Here is a 19,730-nt window from a genome sequence, read left to right as displayed (position 1 = left end):
AGGCTCCGGTGGTGACCGATCAAAGCATAATACAGGTAGCTCTATTATGCCCATTCCTATAGACTGTTACCAGATACACCAGGTTGTACTCCATAGGCATATACTGTGTCTGGTTGCGTCTTTGTCACTGTATAAAGGACCCATCCAAGCATACACTATGGCTGAATGTATAAAGCCCACTAGTTACTCCCTTGTCCATCCCGGATAAAATCCTCAGAGCATATAATTTAGATCAAGTGTCTGTAACAGTCGATCGCAAGCAGCAAGTAGCTACGAGATACCTTCAAAGTAGTTCACAGCCTTGAGTATTTTTAAATAAGCACAGGGTCAAATTTTTCTTTTAACATTAAGGGAAGGCTGAGTTTACTTTACATTATTATCATCAGGCTGCAGATAGCAGGGCCTGATAATGAGCAGTGCTCAGTCAGCTTTATGGGCAAGGTTGGGTCATAGAGGTGAAGAACTATAGCACTGAAGTATTTAAATTTTAAATAAAAGTCCTTGTCGGCTCAATATTGGAGCATGAGAACAAAATTATGTTTCTGAATGCTTTTAAATGGGAGAAAATGTAAATGAAAAGTAACCTTAATGATTAAGTCTTCATTTTAATTGTATCCCATTTCAGTGTCACATTTACAAGCAGCAGGCCTTTTCCCCCCAGTGACCAGTAGACCGTGTGCCATATTTGTAACTAAAAAATAGTCATTTGTTTTCAAATGGGAGAAATTTGAAGTGAAGGAAACTTTTCTGTGAACCATTAAGTATTACTATCTTTCCCCACTTTCAATTAAGCCAAATAATGTTTTTGAAGCACGTTTATTCACTTAAAATTCCCCCATTTAAACAAATGTATTTTTGTGTTATAAATGTGGCACCATGTCTACAGGCCACTGGAAGCAATATGCTTGGTGTTTGTGAACGTGACACTTGGAAATGGTAGGAAATTTAAAGGATGAGTTTTATGGAATCCAAATAAAGTTAACTCTACTGTTTAATTTTCTCAATACAGTGCCATATTTATACGTGAAAAACACAGCCATTATTCTAATTATGCGAAATTTAAAGAGCAGAAGAATTTTCAATATTCTGAACATTTTTGCAGAACATTTTTCTAAACTTAAAATTTCTCCCCTTTGTGTTATACATTTAACAATTCCACATATGGTAAAAGGTATGTCCTGTGCCACAAAAACATATGACACGGTCTCAGTCACACATACACATTTATCCCATTCATACGCACACATGTTCATACATCGCCAAAGACCACGCTCTCACTAACACACATGGCAGACCTGTTCTCTACCCCATGTCAAAGTATTTTGTTCAAACCATAGTATATGGCTATATGGACATTAGGCGCAAGTCAATTAAGCTGGGTGTAGGGGCGTCCGGTAACAATGCGCTAGTTGCTTAGCCTTGAGTAGCTCACGATGATTTTCACTGATCAGAAGTAGCTCCCACAACAGAAAAGGTTGGGGACCCCTCATTTGGATGATGGAAGAAGATACACCTTCCCCCGAAATGTAGCATCATGTCACCACTGGGCGGACTTAAATAATGTCGGCAAAATTAGCATTTGAATTTAGAAGCATGTCCCTTTGTTCTCTTTATAGTTTTATCCTAGCATAGGCACTTGGAAGCTGCAGAGATATGCGGTGGGCAGGCAATCGCAACAATGTATGAGAAACTGTCTATTAGCGATAAGTTGATGTGAGATTATGCATGTGAAATCGAGCTGCTGTTATGGGAACAGCTATTCTATTATGTTATTATGATGACTTTACATGCAGATATACACTGTATTCTTCGCATTTTTGCTTTGCCATGTATTGTAAGACAATGGAATAATATGAAAAAGACCAATAAAGATATTAAAAAAAATAAAAAAATAATCATGTCACCTCTGGGCATGTCCCTAAACCCATATTCAATGTAATTCAAACTTTTATACAGGCCAATACAAAACTGGTAGATATCTGCCTGCATCCTTTACTATGTCTTTTCTCTTACATCCTTGTATAGGGTGCAACTACAAGATACCTGATCACAGTTTGAGCGCTTTCGGACAGGCATGCACGACCCCAAACCTCTACAAGCATAGGTGGAAATGCTCTTACATACTTTCTATCTATCCATACGCATGCATAATGCTTAAACATCTATCTCTCACATCTTTCATCTTCAAATTCAAACATAGGACCAGCAATAAAACATAGTACATCCACAACTTTGGTCATCAAACACTTATTCAAGACTATCCCTAGAGGCCACATGACAGACAAGCATGTGTGCAACCCTTTCAAAAATAAGCTGGGTGCCTTGTCAGGGCACAAAGTGCTATAGAAATACAACTACAATGCAATATAAATCTACAGTTTAGCATCTGTAACTCAAAGCTCTTTAACAGGACCCAGTTGCAAGATGAACCTCCTTTATGGTGCACTTCGTTGGTCAGTCCAACAGCACCAAGCTGATTCTCTTTTAAAACAAACTGTGTACATACTACAAAAAAAGGACCCTCAGACCAAGACTGGGCCTACCCATGAGTACCTGCAAATTTCAAAAGTCTTGCATTTGCACAACCGTTTCTGTAGCACAGACACTCTAACTATGGAACGATTTCCTAACAATAAAAAATCCACACATGCACCTGGAATTACAAAGTGCAGTAAAGACCTAGCTGATCACAACTACAACCAATGCCACACAAACACAATCAAAGCTTCAACATATGTCTGTTGTGCAAATACCCCAAGCAATATAGCTAGACAACAAATGTGGTATGCTTGATCCATCGTGCATCAAACTCCCTTGACCCTTATGGATCACTGCTAGGTCTACTACAATACAATTGGACTATCCTGCATGCACATACACTTTTGGGTACACTTTGTTTAATGTTTGTAGGGTGGCTGTGGGGATTTACACCACTAAAGATAATATTTGTTCTACCGCCTTTGACTTTAGCATCAAACATCTGTTTACTTCTAAAGTGCTACACACCAGCATTCAACAATAAGACATTTTAGAAGCTGTTGATACTAGTGGGGCCAACTGGTCAGGGATTCTGGGCCCCACAGCACAATAATGCCCTTCTGGAAGACCAGGCCAGCAAACCCTCTAGGCTCTCCAAGAGGTTTGGGTCTCATACCTGCGATACGACTCCCATATGCTACTCCCACTGCACAGAAGCTGTTGTTGGGAACAGCAGCAATTTCTCCAGCACAGCGCGTCCCGTGGTGGTTGTCGTTATCGTTGTCTGGGTGTGGCATGGGGTCAGCATCGTTGGAGTTCAGGTCGTAGCTTCCTTCAGGGCTCTACAAGATAAACAGGGACGATGAATGTCCTTATGAATAACACAAACAAAAGACAAGAATTATGGAAGAAGGTCGGCATAGCGATGCATGTATGAAGAACAGTGATGATCTTTATGAAAATGCATGTGTTTCAAATGCAGGTCAATCAGTGCACTATGGAACCATCCTGTCCACAACTTCAGGAAATGCCACCTCTCCCAAGGGTTGCCACCCAGCCATTTTCAGTATCATCCACAGCTGTTATTTTATCCCCTTATCAGTATATACTTTAAGCAGTAAATATAAGAAGAAAACATGTTAAAATGTGTTCTAGAGGTGCCTTAATAACTAAACTGATAATTAAAGTAAAGACAGACAGAAAAGCCAAATTCAAAATGAATACTGACAATTTTATATAACGTTTTATTCAAGTATCAGGTCTTGGCTTTTGAAGAACCTTAAAACATGAACAAATAGCCAGTATTTTTCTCCTCTGGGAAAGGCAACCTTACCTCTCCCTCCGCACCAGACAGCCATGGTGATAAAGGCTTGGAGGGAAGCAACCAAAACAATGGGTTGGGCAGGTAAAATCACACTGGAGACCCCCCTGTGGGACAGATGCCCTGGCCTGGTTACAGATAGTGGAGGGCAATACGAAGTGGGATTTGTTGGGGGATCTCGAAAGTGGGGGGATGTAGGAGAGTAGGGTCTGCTATCCTATGGTCACCCCAATTTTTGCTTTTTGCTTCAGTGGTTTTCAACTTAATGTGGCTGTGGGCCTGCTAATCAGACCCCCAGCCTGCTGTTCTCTCTCTAAATTCACAGACATGTACTATAGGTACATAACCAATTTGGTACTGGACACCTTGTCAGCCCCTATCCAGTGCACACTAGGTGCCAAGGGCATAGGTGCATCCAAGGCCTACCGGGGGCTGCAGCATATCTTTTTGCCACCCCTGGATGATACTTAAATCAACACAACTGGTTGTTCCCACAGCTGGGGCAAGGTGGTGTACTCACCCCTTGCTTAGATGTAGTATACCTATGTCTAAACCTATATCTGGACACATCTATACCTATCAGTCACTCCTATGGCAGGCCTTTACAGTCCTGGAGGCAGAGTGCTTGGTTTTATGTGAGATGGTGCTCTAGCATGAGCTGAGCCGGACTGCAGTGTTGGGACCAATTCCTTAATGCTGTTCCAGTGATACTGCTATACCATATACTCTTAAGTGCATTATAATCCTCACGGTTATTGCAACTCTGGTTTGGCTTTATCAAAACATGTCGTGTTTGGTGTCATACACATTGGAATACTATCCCCTTGCCAGTCCTGGTGATGGGGATAGCATCCCACCCTTCTAGAGGGAGAAGACATGTTACTTTACTGAAAACGCGGTTAATCCTAACCAGAGCCCCAGCATCACAAAATGGTTGCTGCTGCCACAGACACATGTCTGGCCTCCTGCTGCTGACCGAAACTTGGCAGAGGACGCCTGGACAAAGGGTTTCCTGTCACAGGGAGGTGTCACACCACCCTAGACAGGAGATAGTGGATCGTAGCAGGGAGGGTTGAAAGAAACTAGACACTGCCTGGGGCGCACAAGGTGTCCCTGGGCAGATTCCAGTCAAACCGGTTCTGGGGCCATCCAGCCCCAGTCCTGGCGCGAAACTGGACAAAGGGAAAGGGGTGTAACCACCCACTTCCCAGGTCCCACCCATAGGAGGGACCTAGCAGGTAATCCAGCCCCTTGATTCGACTTAAAAGTAGGAGCTGTGCAGATGCACATCAGATTATCCTGACTGAAACTTATGAAACAAAACTCTGGACCCTTCGACATCCCACTCCTCGTGGAAGACTGAAGAATCTCCCTTGTGGTCAAGGAGTGACCACCCTGTGCAAACAGGCACCATCCAGCACCTCGACGTTTGCTTTGTTGCAGTTCCCGCCGGAACTCGAGCGACAGAGATCGACAAGACCCAGTGTGCCTGCCTTCTAACAGCCCGATCCACAGTCCCTGCAGAGCTGAGACCCGTGGAGGCGACCTGAAGCGTGGGGCCGGCCATCTTGGAAAAACTACGAAGCGCTGACCGTGCAGCGTCCGAGGCTCCCTCGAAGCTGTGCATTGGAGTCTGAGAAGCTCCAGCCCTGAGCAGCTTTTGCACCGAAGCTCACCCCTCCACACTCGACGAGTGCTGCGTGGGGCCCTTTTGCATTTTCCTGCTCAACGCGTTGGTCCGGTCACTTGCCCGTTGGCTAGTGGCCCCAGTACCGACGAACCTTTGAATTTGCTCAGCTTGTCTGGTTGCTCCAGACTGGCCCTCGCTCCCCTGAAAAGGAGCACCCGCTCAGACCTTGTTGGTCCGAGTATTAAGCCATCTTCGAATCCTGCGTGGGTTGCATTTGCCAAGGCCTGTTGACTCCGATCTTGAAGCCGACACCGCCGACAGCGAGAGCCTTCGTGGGACAGCTCGTGATTCACTCCAGGACATCCTCGGTGCCCCAGAGACCACGTGGCAGCGGAGACAAGCTTCACGACATCGACCTGATTGCGCCCGACATTGCCTGGTTCCTCCTGGTTCCTTCCTGGTCACTGGCTAGTGACCCAGACTCTGTCCCCTCTGCTTTCAGGTACTCTACAACTTCGATCCACCCTTGGATCACACCGGACACTTCTCTTCTGGACGCCTGCAGCATCTTCATCTCCAGGCACCCTAGAACTGCTTGACGAAACCCGACACATCTTTGCACCTGTGCACCTGCTTCCTGTGGGTGAGGTAACTCTTGAACGCCGGTGCTCCTGTAGTGGTTTACACCTCTAGTGTCTAAGTCTAAAGTTTTGTCCTTCTAGTCCAGTCGGAAGACTCTTAAAACTGTAACTCGATAACTTTTACGCACCATTGACTTTGCATTGGTGCATGCGTGTGCTTTCTGCACTGCACCCGAATCCCGCGGGCTACTCCCGTCCTAACTGCTGTTAGTCCAGTGTAGTCCCAGCGATTCCCAAGGCCCTAGGCCTTACCCCCGATCGATTAGTGATTGTTATGCCACTTTTTTGATATATGGTTTGAGTGGCCACCGGCCTCATCTATAACTGTGCAACTTGTATATGTTATACTGTGCTTTTATTTAAACGCTTGTGCTTCATTGCTCATAAAGAGTAGTGGGGATTATTCTAAGAATAAATACATATATTTTGATAATATATAACTTGTGTGGTGTCCTTTCATTTGATATTACAGGATTTCATATGGTAAAACAGCTGGCTTCACATGTCCTCATGAGTTAAGCCTTTAGGCTGCTTAGTCCATGCTACCTCTAGGATAGCTTGTCTATAAGGTTGACTTACAACCACCACCATAAGGGATTGTTTGGACTGATACAGGGTGCCCACAGAACTGTTGACATCATACATCAGGCCAACTTCTCACATTGGTGAGCAGCGGTGCGGATTTGAGCTAGCTGTTTTACCTTTGCAATCTTATATGTTATGTTATGTTATTATAATTTATTGTGCGCACAGCTACTCCAGCCAAGGAGCGTCCCGGCGCATAGACAAGGAGGAACATAACACAACAGGAAAAGATAAAACATAATAGGGGCAACTAAAACAAGAAAGTTTTTATTGCTCTCCGGAAGGTCATAAGGTCCTCTAACAAACGGATTTCAACCGGGAGAGAGTTCCAGGTTAGTGCTGCTTTTACGCTGAAGGAGCAACCCCCCATGCGGCTGAGTCTGAATCTAGGGACTACAGCAAGGGCCTGGCCCTGAGAGCGGAGGGTGCGAGTGGGGACATAGAAGGAAAGACAGCTGGACAGGATTTCAGGGCCTATACCTCTCAAAATCTTGAAGGTCAAACAAAGGACCTTAAAGAGGATGCGCTTCCTCACTGGGAGCCAATGTAGGGAGCGAAGGACACTCGCCACCGGGCAAAATCTGGGCAGGCCGACAATCGCTCTAGCCGCAGCATTTTGAACCCGTTGCAGGCGAGTTAACTCAGCCTGGTTGGCCCCCACCAGAAGGGAGCTAGCGTAATCCAGGCGAGAGATGATAGTTGCCTGGATCACCAGCTGTCTGGTTGGGGCATCAAAAAATTTAAGTACTGGTCTTAAGCCTCTCAGCAGACCAAAACAGCAGGCTGCTGTTTTTTTGGTATGTCCTACAAAGGTGAGGCCCGCATCCAGCCAAACCCCCAGATTTTTCACCTCCGACACCGGGGTCGGAGTAGGTCCCAGCTCTGGAGGCCACCATTGGTCACCCCATAGCTCCACTCCCCTTCTGACAATCATTACCTCCGTTTTCGTGGCATTGAGCTGGAGACAATTACCTGTCAACCAGCCTGCCACCGCCTTCAGTCCAGCCTGAAACCTGGGGGCATCTTGTTCCGCGTCCCCGCTGAGAGTGACCGCCAGCTGTGTGTCGTCAGCATATGAGACCAGAGTAAGGCCCCACTGCCTGGCGACATCAGCCAGCGGTCTCACATAAAGGTTAAACAACGTGGGACTCAGCGAGGACCCCTGCGGAACCCCCATGGCCAAAGGCTGGAAGTTGGACTTGAAGGGAGGGATGGAAACACAGAAGGAGCGATTATCGAGGAAGGAGCGGAACCACTGCAACACCTGGCCACCAATACCAATCTCCTCGAGCCGATGCAGGAGGATGCTGTGGGATACCGTGTCGAAGGCGGCGCTGAGATCTAACAATATCAGCGCCGCCGTTTGACCAGCATCCAGCCTCGCACGGAGATGTTCCGCCATCAAATTGAAAGATCACATTAAGTACCATAGGTACATATAAATAAAAGCTTAGCGTATTTAAGTTCTACTAAACTTAGTAGTTGTAGGTAGAAGGGCTTAGCACACCCTGACTACAACTCACTAGCAAGGTACAGTAGGAAAACACTTAGTGTAGGTAGGTGCATCACTTACACCACACTAGAGTCATGTCTGGCACAGGTGAAGCTACAGGCTCTCTACCTGTGAAGGTTGACCCTCCACAGGCAACCTCCAGCTATGACAAACTCCGCCACAAGGACATGGGTGCCTTATGCACTGCAAGGGGGCTGAGAAAGGGTCACAACCCTACCATTCCCATCCTGATAGCCATCCTACAGAAGGATGATCTTGAGAAGGCTAAGGTAGCTCCCTCAGGGTCAGGAGAAGGAGTGAACCACATAGATACTGAGAACACCACCCCAGAGGAAGAAGAAGAGGGGGTGAACCGAGATCCAGACAATGATGATGATTCAGATCATGATCAAGGGGTTAACCAGGTACCAGTTGGAAGGCTTAGCCAAGCCAATCTGGTCCTACATGGGAATGGAGAAGGGAATCACTTCCCCAGACCCAATAACAGAATTCTCCCAGGCAATAGGAGAGCGAGAACCCCTTCCAGGGATTCTCACATTTCTAGTGCCTCAAGAGAAAGTCAGAGAGGAATGACTTCCCCTCAGAGGAAAGAGCATAAGGCCAGAATGAGAGCTGTTAATCTCCAAATAGAGAGGGAAGAAGTAGCCCTGGCCCAAGCTAGACTTGCTCTTGCAAGAGAGCAGAGATTGAGTGGGGAGACTCCCACTGGTGGCAGCATTATCCCAAAGGATAAAGACAGGTCCTATGATCATAGAAACCTGAGTAAGATTGTGCCCCCTACAGAGATGGGGATGATATCCACAAATGGATAACTGCTCTGGAGAGGGCCTGCATGGTACAGCAGGTCCCTCAAGAACAGTGGGCAGCAATCTTGTGGCTCTCCTTTTCTGAGAAAGGGAGAGATAAGCTCCTCACAGTTAGACCTGAGGATGCTAAATACTACTCTGTCTTGAAGAGTGCTCTTATTGAAGGGTTTGGCCTAACCACTGAGCAATACAGGTTGTTTTTCAGAGACACCCAAAAAGCACAGACTCAAGACTGGACTGATTTTGTTGATTGTGCCACTAAGGCTCTGGAGGGTTGGTTGCAGGGAAGTAAAGTCTCAGACTATACAGGATTGTACACTCTTATAATGAGAGAACAGATCCTTAATAACTGTCAAAACCAGCAATTGCATCAACACCTTATTGACTCAGATCTGACCTCTCCCCAAGAATTGGGAAAGAAGGCAGACAAATGGGTCAGAACAAGGGTTAAGCAGAAACCCCAGAACCAAGGAGGTGATCAGAAGAAAGCAGACCAGAAGGGTGGAGATAAGAAAGAAAAAGACCAGAAGTCTTCTACAGGCCCCCAAAATAGTAATAAGGAGGGTGGTTCCCAAAATGGTAACAAGAAAAAGAAGAATGATGACCCAAAGAAACCTTGGTGCAACTTTTGCAAGTCCACTTCTCATTGGGGAAGTGAATGCACTAAGAGAAATCCAGTTCCTACCACTGCAGTCCCTAAGACACCTGCACCCCCTAGTACAGTTAGCAGTGGTAGTGCACAACCCAAGGCTATAGTGGGGTTAACCCTGGGTACTGAGATGGAGTCCGGCTTAGTCAGAATCCCTACTCAGGCAGTTCTGATCTGTGAGGGGGACATAGCTATGTCCTCTACTATAAGCCCTAATAACTTGGGCAAGTACAGGCAGACGCCTTTAATCAATGAGAAACTGGCTCAGGCCTACAGGGACACTTGTGCCAGTGTCACTATGGTGACACCTAACTTTGTGGACCCTGAACAGATGATACTAGGTGAGAATTACCTAGTGACCAACGCTAGCAATGCCACTACTACACATAGTGTGGCTGTTGTTAACTTCTCCTGGGGAGGGGTAACTGGCCTCAAGAAAGTAGTTGTTAGTGCAGACCTCCCAGTTGACTGTTTGTTGGGCAATGATCTTGAGGAATCCTTATGGTCAGAAGTGGAGTACAGGACTCATGCAGAAATGCTAGGGATTTCAGCACATGTCCTTGCTGTAACCAGGTCCCAGGCCAAGAAGTGCCTACCTGAACCTGTGGTGGATCTTGAAACAATAGACCAACCACAACCCAAGAGCAGGAGCAAGAGGGTCAAGGCAGTGCCTTCCCACTTGCCCCAGGTTGAGGATTAGACCTCACAGGAGGGTGATTCTGTGATCCAAGAGGAGACTGTCTCTGAAGAGCTTGAACCTGATCAGGTTGAGTTTCTGGGGACAGGGGGACCCTCAAGGGCAGACCGGGGGCAGGCTCAGTGGACTTGCCCTTCACTTGAACCCCTCAGACAGCAAGCTGCTGCTGAGGCTGCTGGGAATGCTCAAGGTACCCATAGAGTATATTGGGATGATGGGCTCCTTTATTCAGAGGCTAGAGACCCCAAGCCTGGTGCAACCAGGAGGTTGGTTATACCTCTGCAATTTAGGGGCTTCCTTCTAACCTTGGCCCATGATATTCCCCTTGCAGGACACTTAGGCCAGAACAATACTTGGGACAGGCTTGTCCCTCACTTTCACTGGCCTCACATGTTAGAAGATACCAAGGAGTTTTGTCGCTCCTATGTCACCTGCCAAGCCAGTGGCAAATCAGGTGGCACCACAAAGGCCCCCCTTATACCTCTACCTGTGGTGGGGGTGCGCTTTGAGAGAGTTGGGATTGACATTGTTGGACCAATGGATCCCCAAACAGCATCTGGGCACAGATTTATACTGGTGGTAGTGGATCATGCCACCAGGTATCCAGAGGCAAATCCCCTGAGGACCACAACAGCTCCTGTTGTGGCAAGGGCCTTACTTGGAGTTTTCTCCAGAGTGGGCTTTGCAAAGGAGGTACTTTCAGATAGAGGTACTAACTTCATGTCTGGATACTTAAAAGCAATGTGGAAAGAGTGTGGAGTGAACTATAAGTTCACCACACCCTATCATCCTCAGTGCAATGGGCTTGTGGAGAGATTCAACAAGACCCTAAAGGGAATGATAAAAGGATTACCTGAAAAGCTCAGGCGTAGATGGGATATCCTTTTACCCTGCTTACTCTTTGCTTACAGAGAGGTCCCACAGAAGGGGGTTGGCTACAGCCCTTTTGAACTTCTGTTTGGCCACCCTGTGAGGGGTCCATTGTGTCTTGTGAAGGAAGGATGGGAGTTATCTCTCAAAAAGCCTAAACTTGATATTGTGGACTATGTACTTGGTCTCCGCTCCAGGATGGCTGAATACATGGAGAAAGCATCCAAAAACCTGGAGGCCAGCCAAGAATTACAGAAAGCTTGGCATGACCAAAAGGCTGTTCTGACTGAGTACCAGCCAGGGCAGAAGGTGTGGGTGTTGGAGCCAGTGGCCCCAGCAGCTCTCCAGGACAAATGGTCTGGACCCTACACCATACTTGAAAAGAAGGGAGAGGTCACCTACTTGGTGGACCTTGAAACCCCTAGGAGCCCCCACAGGGTGCTCCATGTAAACAGGTTGAAAGCATTTGTTGACAGGGAAAGCATGGGTTTACTCATGGCTACAGATGGGGATCAGGAGGAAGAGAGTGACGCTCTCCCAGACCTGCTTTCCCAAAACCCTGATGATGACTCAGTGGAAGGAGTAGCCTTGGCAGGCAGCCTCACTGACCAGCAACAGATGGACTGCAGACATGTTTTGCAAGCCCATAGACACATGTTTTCACTTACACCCAGTCAAACTAACTGGTGCACCCATGTGGTGGATACTGGTGACAGTCTGCCTGTGAAGAATAAAATCTACAGGCAACCTGACCATGTCAGGGATTGTATAAAGGCTGAGGTGCAGAAAATGTTAGACCTTGGAGTGATTGAGCCATCAGAGAGCCCCTGGGCCAGCCCAGTAGTCCTTGTGCCAAAACCTCATACCAAAGATGGAAAGAGAGCAATGAGATTTTGTGTGGACTATAGAGGTCTCAATGCTGTCACTAGGACAGATGCTCCTCCCATTCCAAGGGCAGATGAGCTCATTGATAAGTTGGCTTCTGCCACATATCTGAGCACATTTGATTTGACAGCTGGCTATTCGAAAATCAGGTTAGCTGAGGGGTCTAAGGCCAAAACAGCATTCTCTATCCCAGTGGACATTATCAGTTTGTGGTGATGTCCTTTGGTTTGAAGAATGCACCTGCCACCTTCCAAAGGTTGGTGAATCAAGTCCTTTCTGGGTTGGATGACTTTTGTGCAGCATATCTAGATGATATTGCTGTCTTTAGCTCTACCTGGGAGGATCACCTGATCCACCTGAAGAAGGTTCTGGAGGCCCTGCAAAAGGCAGGCCTGACTATCAAGGCTACCAAGTGCCAGATAGGGCAGAGCAAGGTTGTGTACTTGGGCCACCTAGTAGGTGGAGGCCAAGTTCAACCATTGGAGAGCAAGATCCAGGCCATACAGGACTGGGCTCCTCCAACTACCCAGACACAAGTCAAAGCCTTCTTTGGCCTGACTGGGTATTACAGGAAATTTGTAAAGAACTATGGGTCCATTGTGACACCATTGAATGATCTGACATCCAAGAAGATGCCCACAAAGGTTCAGTGGACAGTTAGCTGTCAAAGGGCATTTGATGACCTCAAGAAGGCCATGTGCTCTGCACCAATCCTTAAGAGTCCTGACTACTCCAAACAGTTCATTGTTCAAACAGATGCTTCTGAGTTGGGGGTGGGAGCTGTGCTTTCACAACTTAATGTAGATGGTCAAGAACAGCCCATTGCTTTCATTAGCAGAAGGCTGACCCCCAGAGAGAAACGTTGGTCAACCATTGAGAGGGAGGCCTTTGCTGTGGTTTGGGCCCTGAAGAAGCTGAGGCCATACTTGTTTGGTACTCACTTCCTAATTCAGACAGACCATAAGCCCCTCTTGTGGCTCAATCAGATGAAGGGTGAAAACCCCAAACTACTCAGGTGGTCCATTTCCCTACAGGGGATCGACTTTACAGTGGAGCACCGCCCAGGGACTGACCATGGTAATGCAGATGGTCTCTCCAGGTACTTCCACTTAGAACATGAAGACTTATCTGGTCAAGGTTAAGTTTAATGTCCCTGCGTTTGGGGGGGGGGGGGTTGTGTAGGAGAGTAGGGTCTGCTATCCTATGGTCACCCCAATTTTTGCTTTTTGCTTCACTGGTTTTCGACTTAATGTGGCTGTGGGCCTGCTAATCAGACCCCCAGCCGGCTGTTCTCTCTCTAAATTCCCAGACATGTACTATAGGTACATAACCAATTTGGTACTGGACACCTTGTCAGCCCCTATCCAGTGCACACTAGGTGCCAAGGGCATAGGCGCATCCAAGGCCTACCAGGGGCTGCAGCATATCTTTTTGCCACCCCTGGCTGGTACTTAAATCAACACAACTGGCTGTTCCCACAGCTGGGGCAAGGTGGTGTACTCACCCCTTGCTTAGATGTAGTATACCTATGTCTAAACCTATATCTGGACACATCTATACCTATCAGTCACTCCTATGGCAGGCCTTTACAGTCCTGGAGGCAGAGTGCTTGGTTTTATGTGAGATGGTGCTCTAGCATGAGCTGAGCCTGACTGCAGTGTTGGAACCAATTCCTTAATGCTGTTCCAGTGATACTGCTATACCATATACTCTTAAGTGCATTATAATCCTCACGGTTATTGCAACTCTGGTTTGGCTTTATCAAAACATGTCGTGTTTGGTGTCATACACATTGGAATATTATCCCCTTGCCAGTCCTGGTAATGGAGATAGCATCCCACCCTTCTAGAGGGAGAAGACATGTTACTTTACTGAAAACGCGGTTAATCCTAACCAGAGCCCCAGCATCACAAAATGGATGCTGCTGCCACAGACACATGTCTGGCCTCCTGCTGCTGACCGAAACTTGGCAGAGGACACCTGGACAAAGGGTTTCCTGTCACAGGGAGGTGTCACACCACCCCAGACAGGAGATAGTGGATTGTAGCAGGGAGGGTTGAAAGAAACTAGACACTGCCTGGGGCGCACAAGGTGTCCCTGGGCAGATTCCAGTCAAACCGGTTCTGGGGCCATCCAGCCCCAGTCCTGGCGCGAAACTGGACAAAGGGAAAGGGGTGTAACCACCCACTTCCCAGGTCCCACCCATAGGAGGGACCTAGCAGGTAATCCAGCCCCTTGATTCGACTTAAAAGTAGGAGCTGTGCAGATGCACATCAGATTATCCTGACTGAAACTTATGAAACAAAACTCTGGACCCTTCGATATCTCACTCCTCGTGGAAGACTGAAGAATCTCCCTTGTGGTCAAGGAGTGACCACCCTGTGCAAACAGGCACCATCCAGCACCTCGACGTTTGCTTTGTTGCCGTTCCCGCCGGAACTCGAGCGACAGAGATCGACAAGACCCAGTGTGCCTGCCTTCTAACAGCCCGATCCACAGTCCCTGCAGAGCTGAGACCCGTGGAGGCGACCTGAAGCGTGGGGCCGGCCATCTTGAAAAACTACAAAGCGCTGACCGTGCAGCATCCGAGGCTCCCTCGAAGCTGTGCATTGGAGTCTGAGAAGCTCCAGCCCTGAGCAGCTTTTGCACCTAAGCTCACCCCTCCACACTCGACGAGTGCTGCGTGAGGCCCTTTTGCATTTTCCTGCTCAACGCGTTGGTCCAGTCACTTGCCCGTTGGCTAGTGGCCCCAGTACCGATGAACCTTTGAATTTGCTCAGCTCGTCTGGTTGCTCCAGACTGGCCCTCGCTCCCCTGAAAAGGAGCACCCGCTCAGACCTTGCTGGTCCGAGTATTAAGCCATCTTCGAATCCTGCGTGGGTTGCATTTGCCAAGGCCTGTTGACTCCGATCTTGAAGCCGACACCGCCGACAGCGAGAGCCTTCGTGGGACAGCTCGTGATTCACTCCAGGACATCCTCGGTGCCCCAGAGACCACGTGGCAGCGGAGACAAGCTTCACGACATCAACCTGATTGCGCCCGACATTGCCTGGTTACTTCCTGGTCACTGGCTAGTGACCCAGACTCTGTCCCCTCTGCTTTCAGGTACTCTACAACTTCGATCCACCCTTGGATCACACCGGACACTTCTCTTCTGGACGCCTGCAGCATCTTCATCTCCAGGCACCCTAGAACTGCGTGACGAAACCCGACACATCTTTGCACCTGTGCACCCGCTTCCTGTGGGTGAGGTAACTCTTGAACGCCGGTGCTCCTGTAGTGGTTTACACCTCTAGTGTCTAAGTCTAAAGTTTTGTCCTTCTAGTCCAGTCGGAAGACTCTTAAAACTGTAACTCGATAACTTTTACGCACCATTGACTTTGCATTGGTGCATGCGTGTGCTTTCTGCACTGCACCCGAATCCCGCGGGCTACTCCCGTCCTAGCTGCTGTTAGTCCAGTGTAGTCCCAGCGATTCCCAAGGCCCTAGGCCTTACCCCCGATCGATTAGTGATTGTTATGCCACTTTTTTGATATATGGTTTAATTGGCCACCGGCCTCATCCATAACTGTGCAACTTGTATATGTTATACTGTGCTTTTATTTAAACGCTTGTGCTTCATTGCTCATAAAGAGTAGTGGTGATTATTCGAAGTATAAATACATATATTTTGATAATATATAACTTGTGTGGTGTCCTTTCATTTGATATTACAGGATTGCATATGGTAAAACAGCTGGCTTCACATGTCCTCTTGAGTTAAGCCTTTAGGCTGCTTAGTCCATGCTACCTCTAGGATAGCTTGTCTATAAGGTTGACTTACAACCACCACCATAAGGGATTGTTTGGACTGATACAGGGTGCCCACAGAACTGAGGACATCATACATCAGTCCAACTTTTCACAGGGGAGACATATGGTTGAAGGGGGCATTATGTAATTTGCATACCTTCAAACTCAATATGAGTTTACGGGGGCCCAATACTTATGGTATATGCAAGTTAAGCACATTCTGTCACAATATATAGATGCCCCTGAGGGCATACCGGATGGACACCCCCTAGAATAAAGAGTACCTAGGGCCACTTCTACATCGCCAAGCCATCTTGTTTATCTATAGAACACTGCGGGAAAACAATTTCCCTCACTCCCTCCCCCGCCTCCCCATTTCCCCCATGGTAATACAGGCAAGTGGGAGGGGGCGGAACTGGGAGTCATCAAGGACAATAAATGGGGTGATGCCTGTAGATACCAATGTGAGATCGCAATCCGTGCAGGGTTCAGGCTCATTTAACTCAAAATATTACACAGAGCATACTACACACAAGCACTATTACTTTCAGTGGACAGGACCGCAATGGATCGATGCCTGATGGGGTGCGCACAACAGGGTATGAAGACATACACTGAGGTACTTCCAGAAATTACGTCCACTTTTGAGGGGGGGGTCCAGAATAGGATATCACAAGTTGGTCCTGTTGGGGATCTGGAGGTAATAAAACACTGGGTAGATATGCTCATCTTCTTTGTAATGTAATTTATGATAACCAGGCAGGCCATCATTTAATTGTGGGGGCACCCAATGTACCAACAGTGGCCAAGTGGGAGATCAACATGGACTGGTGCAAGAGGGCTGAGTAGCAAATATACAAGGCCAGAGCTTGCCCGGCCTAGTTTACTAAGATCTGGCAAGGCCTGATGACAGACATAAAACTAGGTGGCCTATCTACGACTACCTGGATGGAACTTACACACAGTGAAGCTGGCCTCTATGTACAGCGACTATGCCTAGACGTTGAGGTACACACACGTTCATAAAATTCCCTGGGAAGGATCCCCGGAGGAGCAACAATTACAGTTCCATTTATACTGGGCTTATAGCGGGTGGGGTGGGGGAACTTATGTAATGTCAAAACCTTGAATAAAAAGTTTTTAAAAAAACAACAAAAAACACTAGGAGCCCTTGACCACATGTCTCTTGTGCTACTCCCTCAGCGGCGGCAGGCACCAATCGGGGTGGGGGGTGAAGGTTAAATAAAAAAGGATGCATCTCTCCTGCTCCCGCCGGCAGGAACAGGAGGCAGCCCAGAAGCACTCAGGCTTCATTGCGATTGGTCTAAGCGCTATAGCTCGGCGCTCATACGGGGCATGGGGGCCTGGGCATGTTCTTCACCTAGGCTGTAATGCAGTCTGGGTGGAGAAGAGGGTAAGTGTGCATGACTGTTATGGTCGGCCATAGAGGGCTGGCCAAACAGTCATTGCGCAATTAGGAGTGGGGGGCAAACCCACTCATCGGCTGCTATGTCAGCACCGCCCGCCTCACAATTTCGCAAAGCTTAGCTGCGGTGCACTAAAAAGAAAAAAGGAAAATGATAACTGAATTATTATCATTTTATTTTTTCTTTTAGTGCTGAAAAAAAAACTGTGGGGCGATGCTCCTCCGTCTTAGTGGAAGAGTCGCCACCGACTCCCCCGCTGCAAAGCTCCTCCAGTCTTTGCCGTGTTCTCTGCCCTCGGGGCCTTAGGTTCGGTCCAGCCTGTCTCTGCCCGTCCGGGCTTGGACTACGCCCAGCGCCAGGATCCCATGTCCACTCGCCGACAGACCGCAAAGGAGCTCCAGGACCCCGAAGCAACAGCTGCTTCACTGCCTCCCCACGATGAACCAGAGGACGCTTCACTTGCCGCCACTGTCGCTTCTTCTGCGATACAGCCCGCATCACTTCTGCACAGAAAACCAAATACAACTCGCAACTGCTCCAATGCACCCTGATCAATGCACGCTCACTCTACAAACACGCCACAGAAATCAGGGACACCATCATCACACTCTCCCTTGACGTGGCCTTCATTACCAAAACGTGGTTCAACCTCTCCTCAAACTCTGACATCGATACCCCCACTCTAGACAGCTAGAAGATGTTACACCGCGACCACAACAACAAACATGGCGGGGGCATCGCCATCATCTTCAAGGAAACCATCTGATGCACCGCCACCAACGATGATCCAACACCTCTCATGGAACACCTCAACTACTGACTACAGACCGAGGCTAAAACCACGATTAGAGGCACCCTTGCTTACAAACCCCCGGAGCCCGACCTGCCTTCAGCGATGCCATCGCATCACTGCCCTAGCCATCGACTCCTACCACTACGTCCTTCTTGGCAACCTCAATTTACACATCTATGGCCCCAACTATGCCAATTCCACAACCCGCCTGGAGAACCTGAATAACATCAGCTTCACCCAGCTGGTCACCAAACCAACGTACAGCCGGACACACTCAAGGATATCTTCACACCCAGTGGCAGAATCAAATTCACCCACGTCACAGAACTCACCTGGACCGACTACGCCATAGTTCACTTCATCATCACCAAGCACCACAGCACCACATACAGCAGCTGGGGCAAGGTAAATAGATGCCATCTTACAAAAGACCCCATCATTATTTAGTGGGAATCAGCCTGTGACATTAGCTACTAATTTGGATAAAATTGAAAAACTAAAACAGTTAAAAAAAGAAAAATATAAGAACGCAGTTACATGCGAAAGTTCTATCTGAACATCTGACAAGTAAAACAATTCCTGTAGTATTACAGGTAAAAAATGTCCCTGTCATATTTATTGGAGACAAAACATATTTGAGCAGATTTGGGGGAGTAGGTACAAAATGCTCCATTGACTGGATGGTACTATCAGTGGAAACAGCTCTGAGACTAAATGAAGAAGAGCTGAAGGAAATAGATAACCTAGAAAAAGAGATACTAGGAGACACCACTATTAAGGACTCTAAACAATTGTTGGAAGCTGTGGAGAAAACTATTGCTGAATTCACAGTACACAATACAAATTTAAAAATTACTAAGGTAGGCAAGGATATTAAGAACTTTAAATTAGAAGAGGTATATCCATATCTAAAAGAAGATTTCTTTGTGAATAACAACCCAAGTGCGCTTAACTTGCAATATAGAGGCAGATCTAGAAATAAATTCATCACCTTCTCCGAAAGTTCATCAGATTCTGACCAAGGGGCATACAGTGACTTTTATCCATACGCCCAATACGCCCAATACCCAATACCCTATCCTCCTTTTTTAGGCAGAGGCAGGTTTCGACCAAGGGGAGGGGGTGGCAGATGGAGAGGGTTCAACCAGCAAATGAGGATGCCCCAGCCACAGGGGATGTATCCACAGCAGGAACAATACCAGGAGACAGAACCCTTCAGGACAAGGAAGAAAACCTACAGACGTTAAGCTTGATAAATAAGAACAATGAAAGAAACCTGATGCCTATTTACAACTTGTCGGAGTATACTCCGACCGAAACAGAGATAGCGATCCTAAGTAAGGGGTTATCATTTGTACCAACAAACCTACAGAACTCAATAGAAACCAAAAAACAAAAAAAAGAAAAAAAAAGAAAAAAAAAAAAAAACTTTTTATAATGCCAATTGCAGTAAAATGGAAAAAATAGCACTAAAAAACCTATCACAAAATGCGGCTTTAATTATAAAGCCCGCGGATAAAGGAGGTGGAATTGTGTTGTGGGATGTGGCTAAATATGACCAAGAAGTAAATAGACAGTTGTCTAATCAGACACATTAAAGAAAATTAGAGACCAATCCTACAGTAGGGCTAAAAGAAAAAATC

General features: G+C 47.3%; 1 protein-coding gene across 4 annotated transcripts in view; it reads right to left on the bottom strand.

Moving 5' to 3' along the window:
- PCSK7 (proprotein convertase subtilisin/kexin type 7) overlaps positions 1–19,730 on the bottom strand; it is a 226,331-nt gene that overhangs the window by 114,278 nt on the left and 92,323 nt on the right. For all 4 annotated transcript variants that reach the window (XM_078682281.1, XM_078682283.1, XM_078682284.1 and 1 more), the window contains one exon: positions 3,155–3,320. In XM_078682281.1, coding sequence (XP_078538407.1) covers positions 3,155–3,320 — 166 coding nt within the window. The remainder of the gene's footprint in view (positions 1–3,154; positions 3,321–19,730) is intronic.

Source organism: Lissotriton helveticus, chromosome 3_1 (assembly GCF_964261635.1).
Source record: "Lissotriton helveticus chromosome 3_1, aLisHel1.1, whole genome shotgun sequence".
NCBI classification, from domain to species: domain Eukaryota; kingdom Metazoa; phylum Chordata; class Amphibia; order Caudata; family Salamandridae; genus Lissotriton; species Lissotriton helveticus.
The sequence above is the reverse complement of the archived record's forward strand: the minus strand, read 5'-3'. Positions and strand labels throughout refer to the sequence as shown.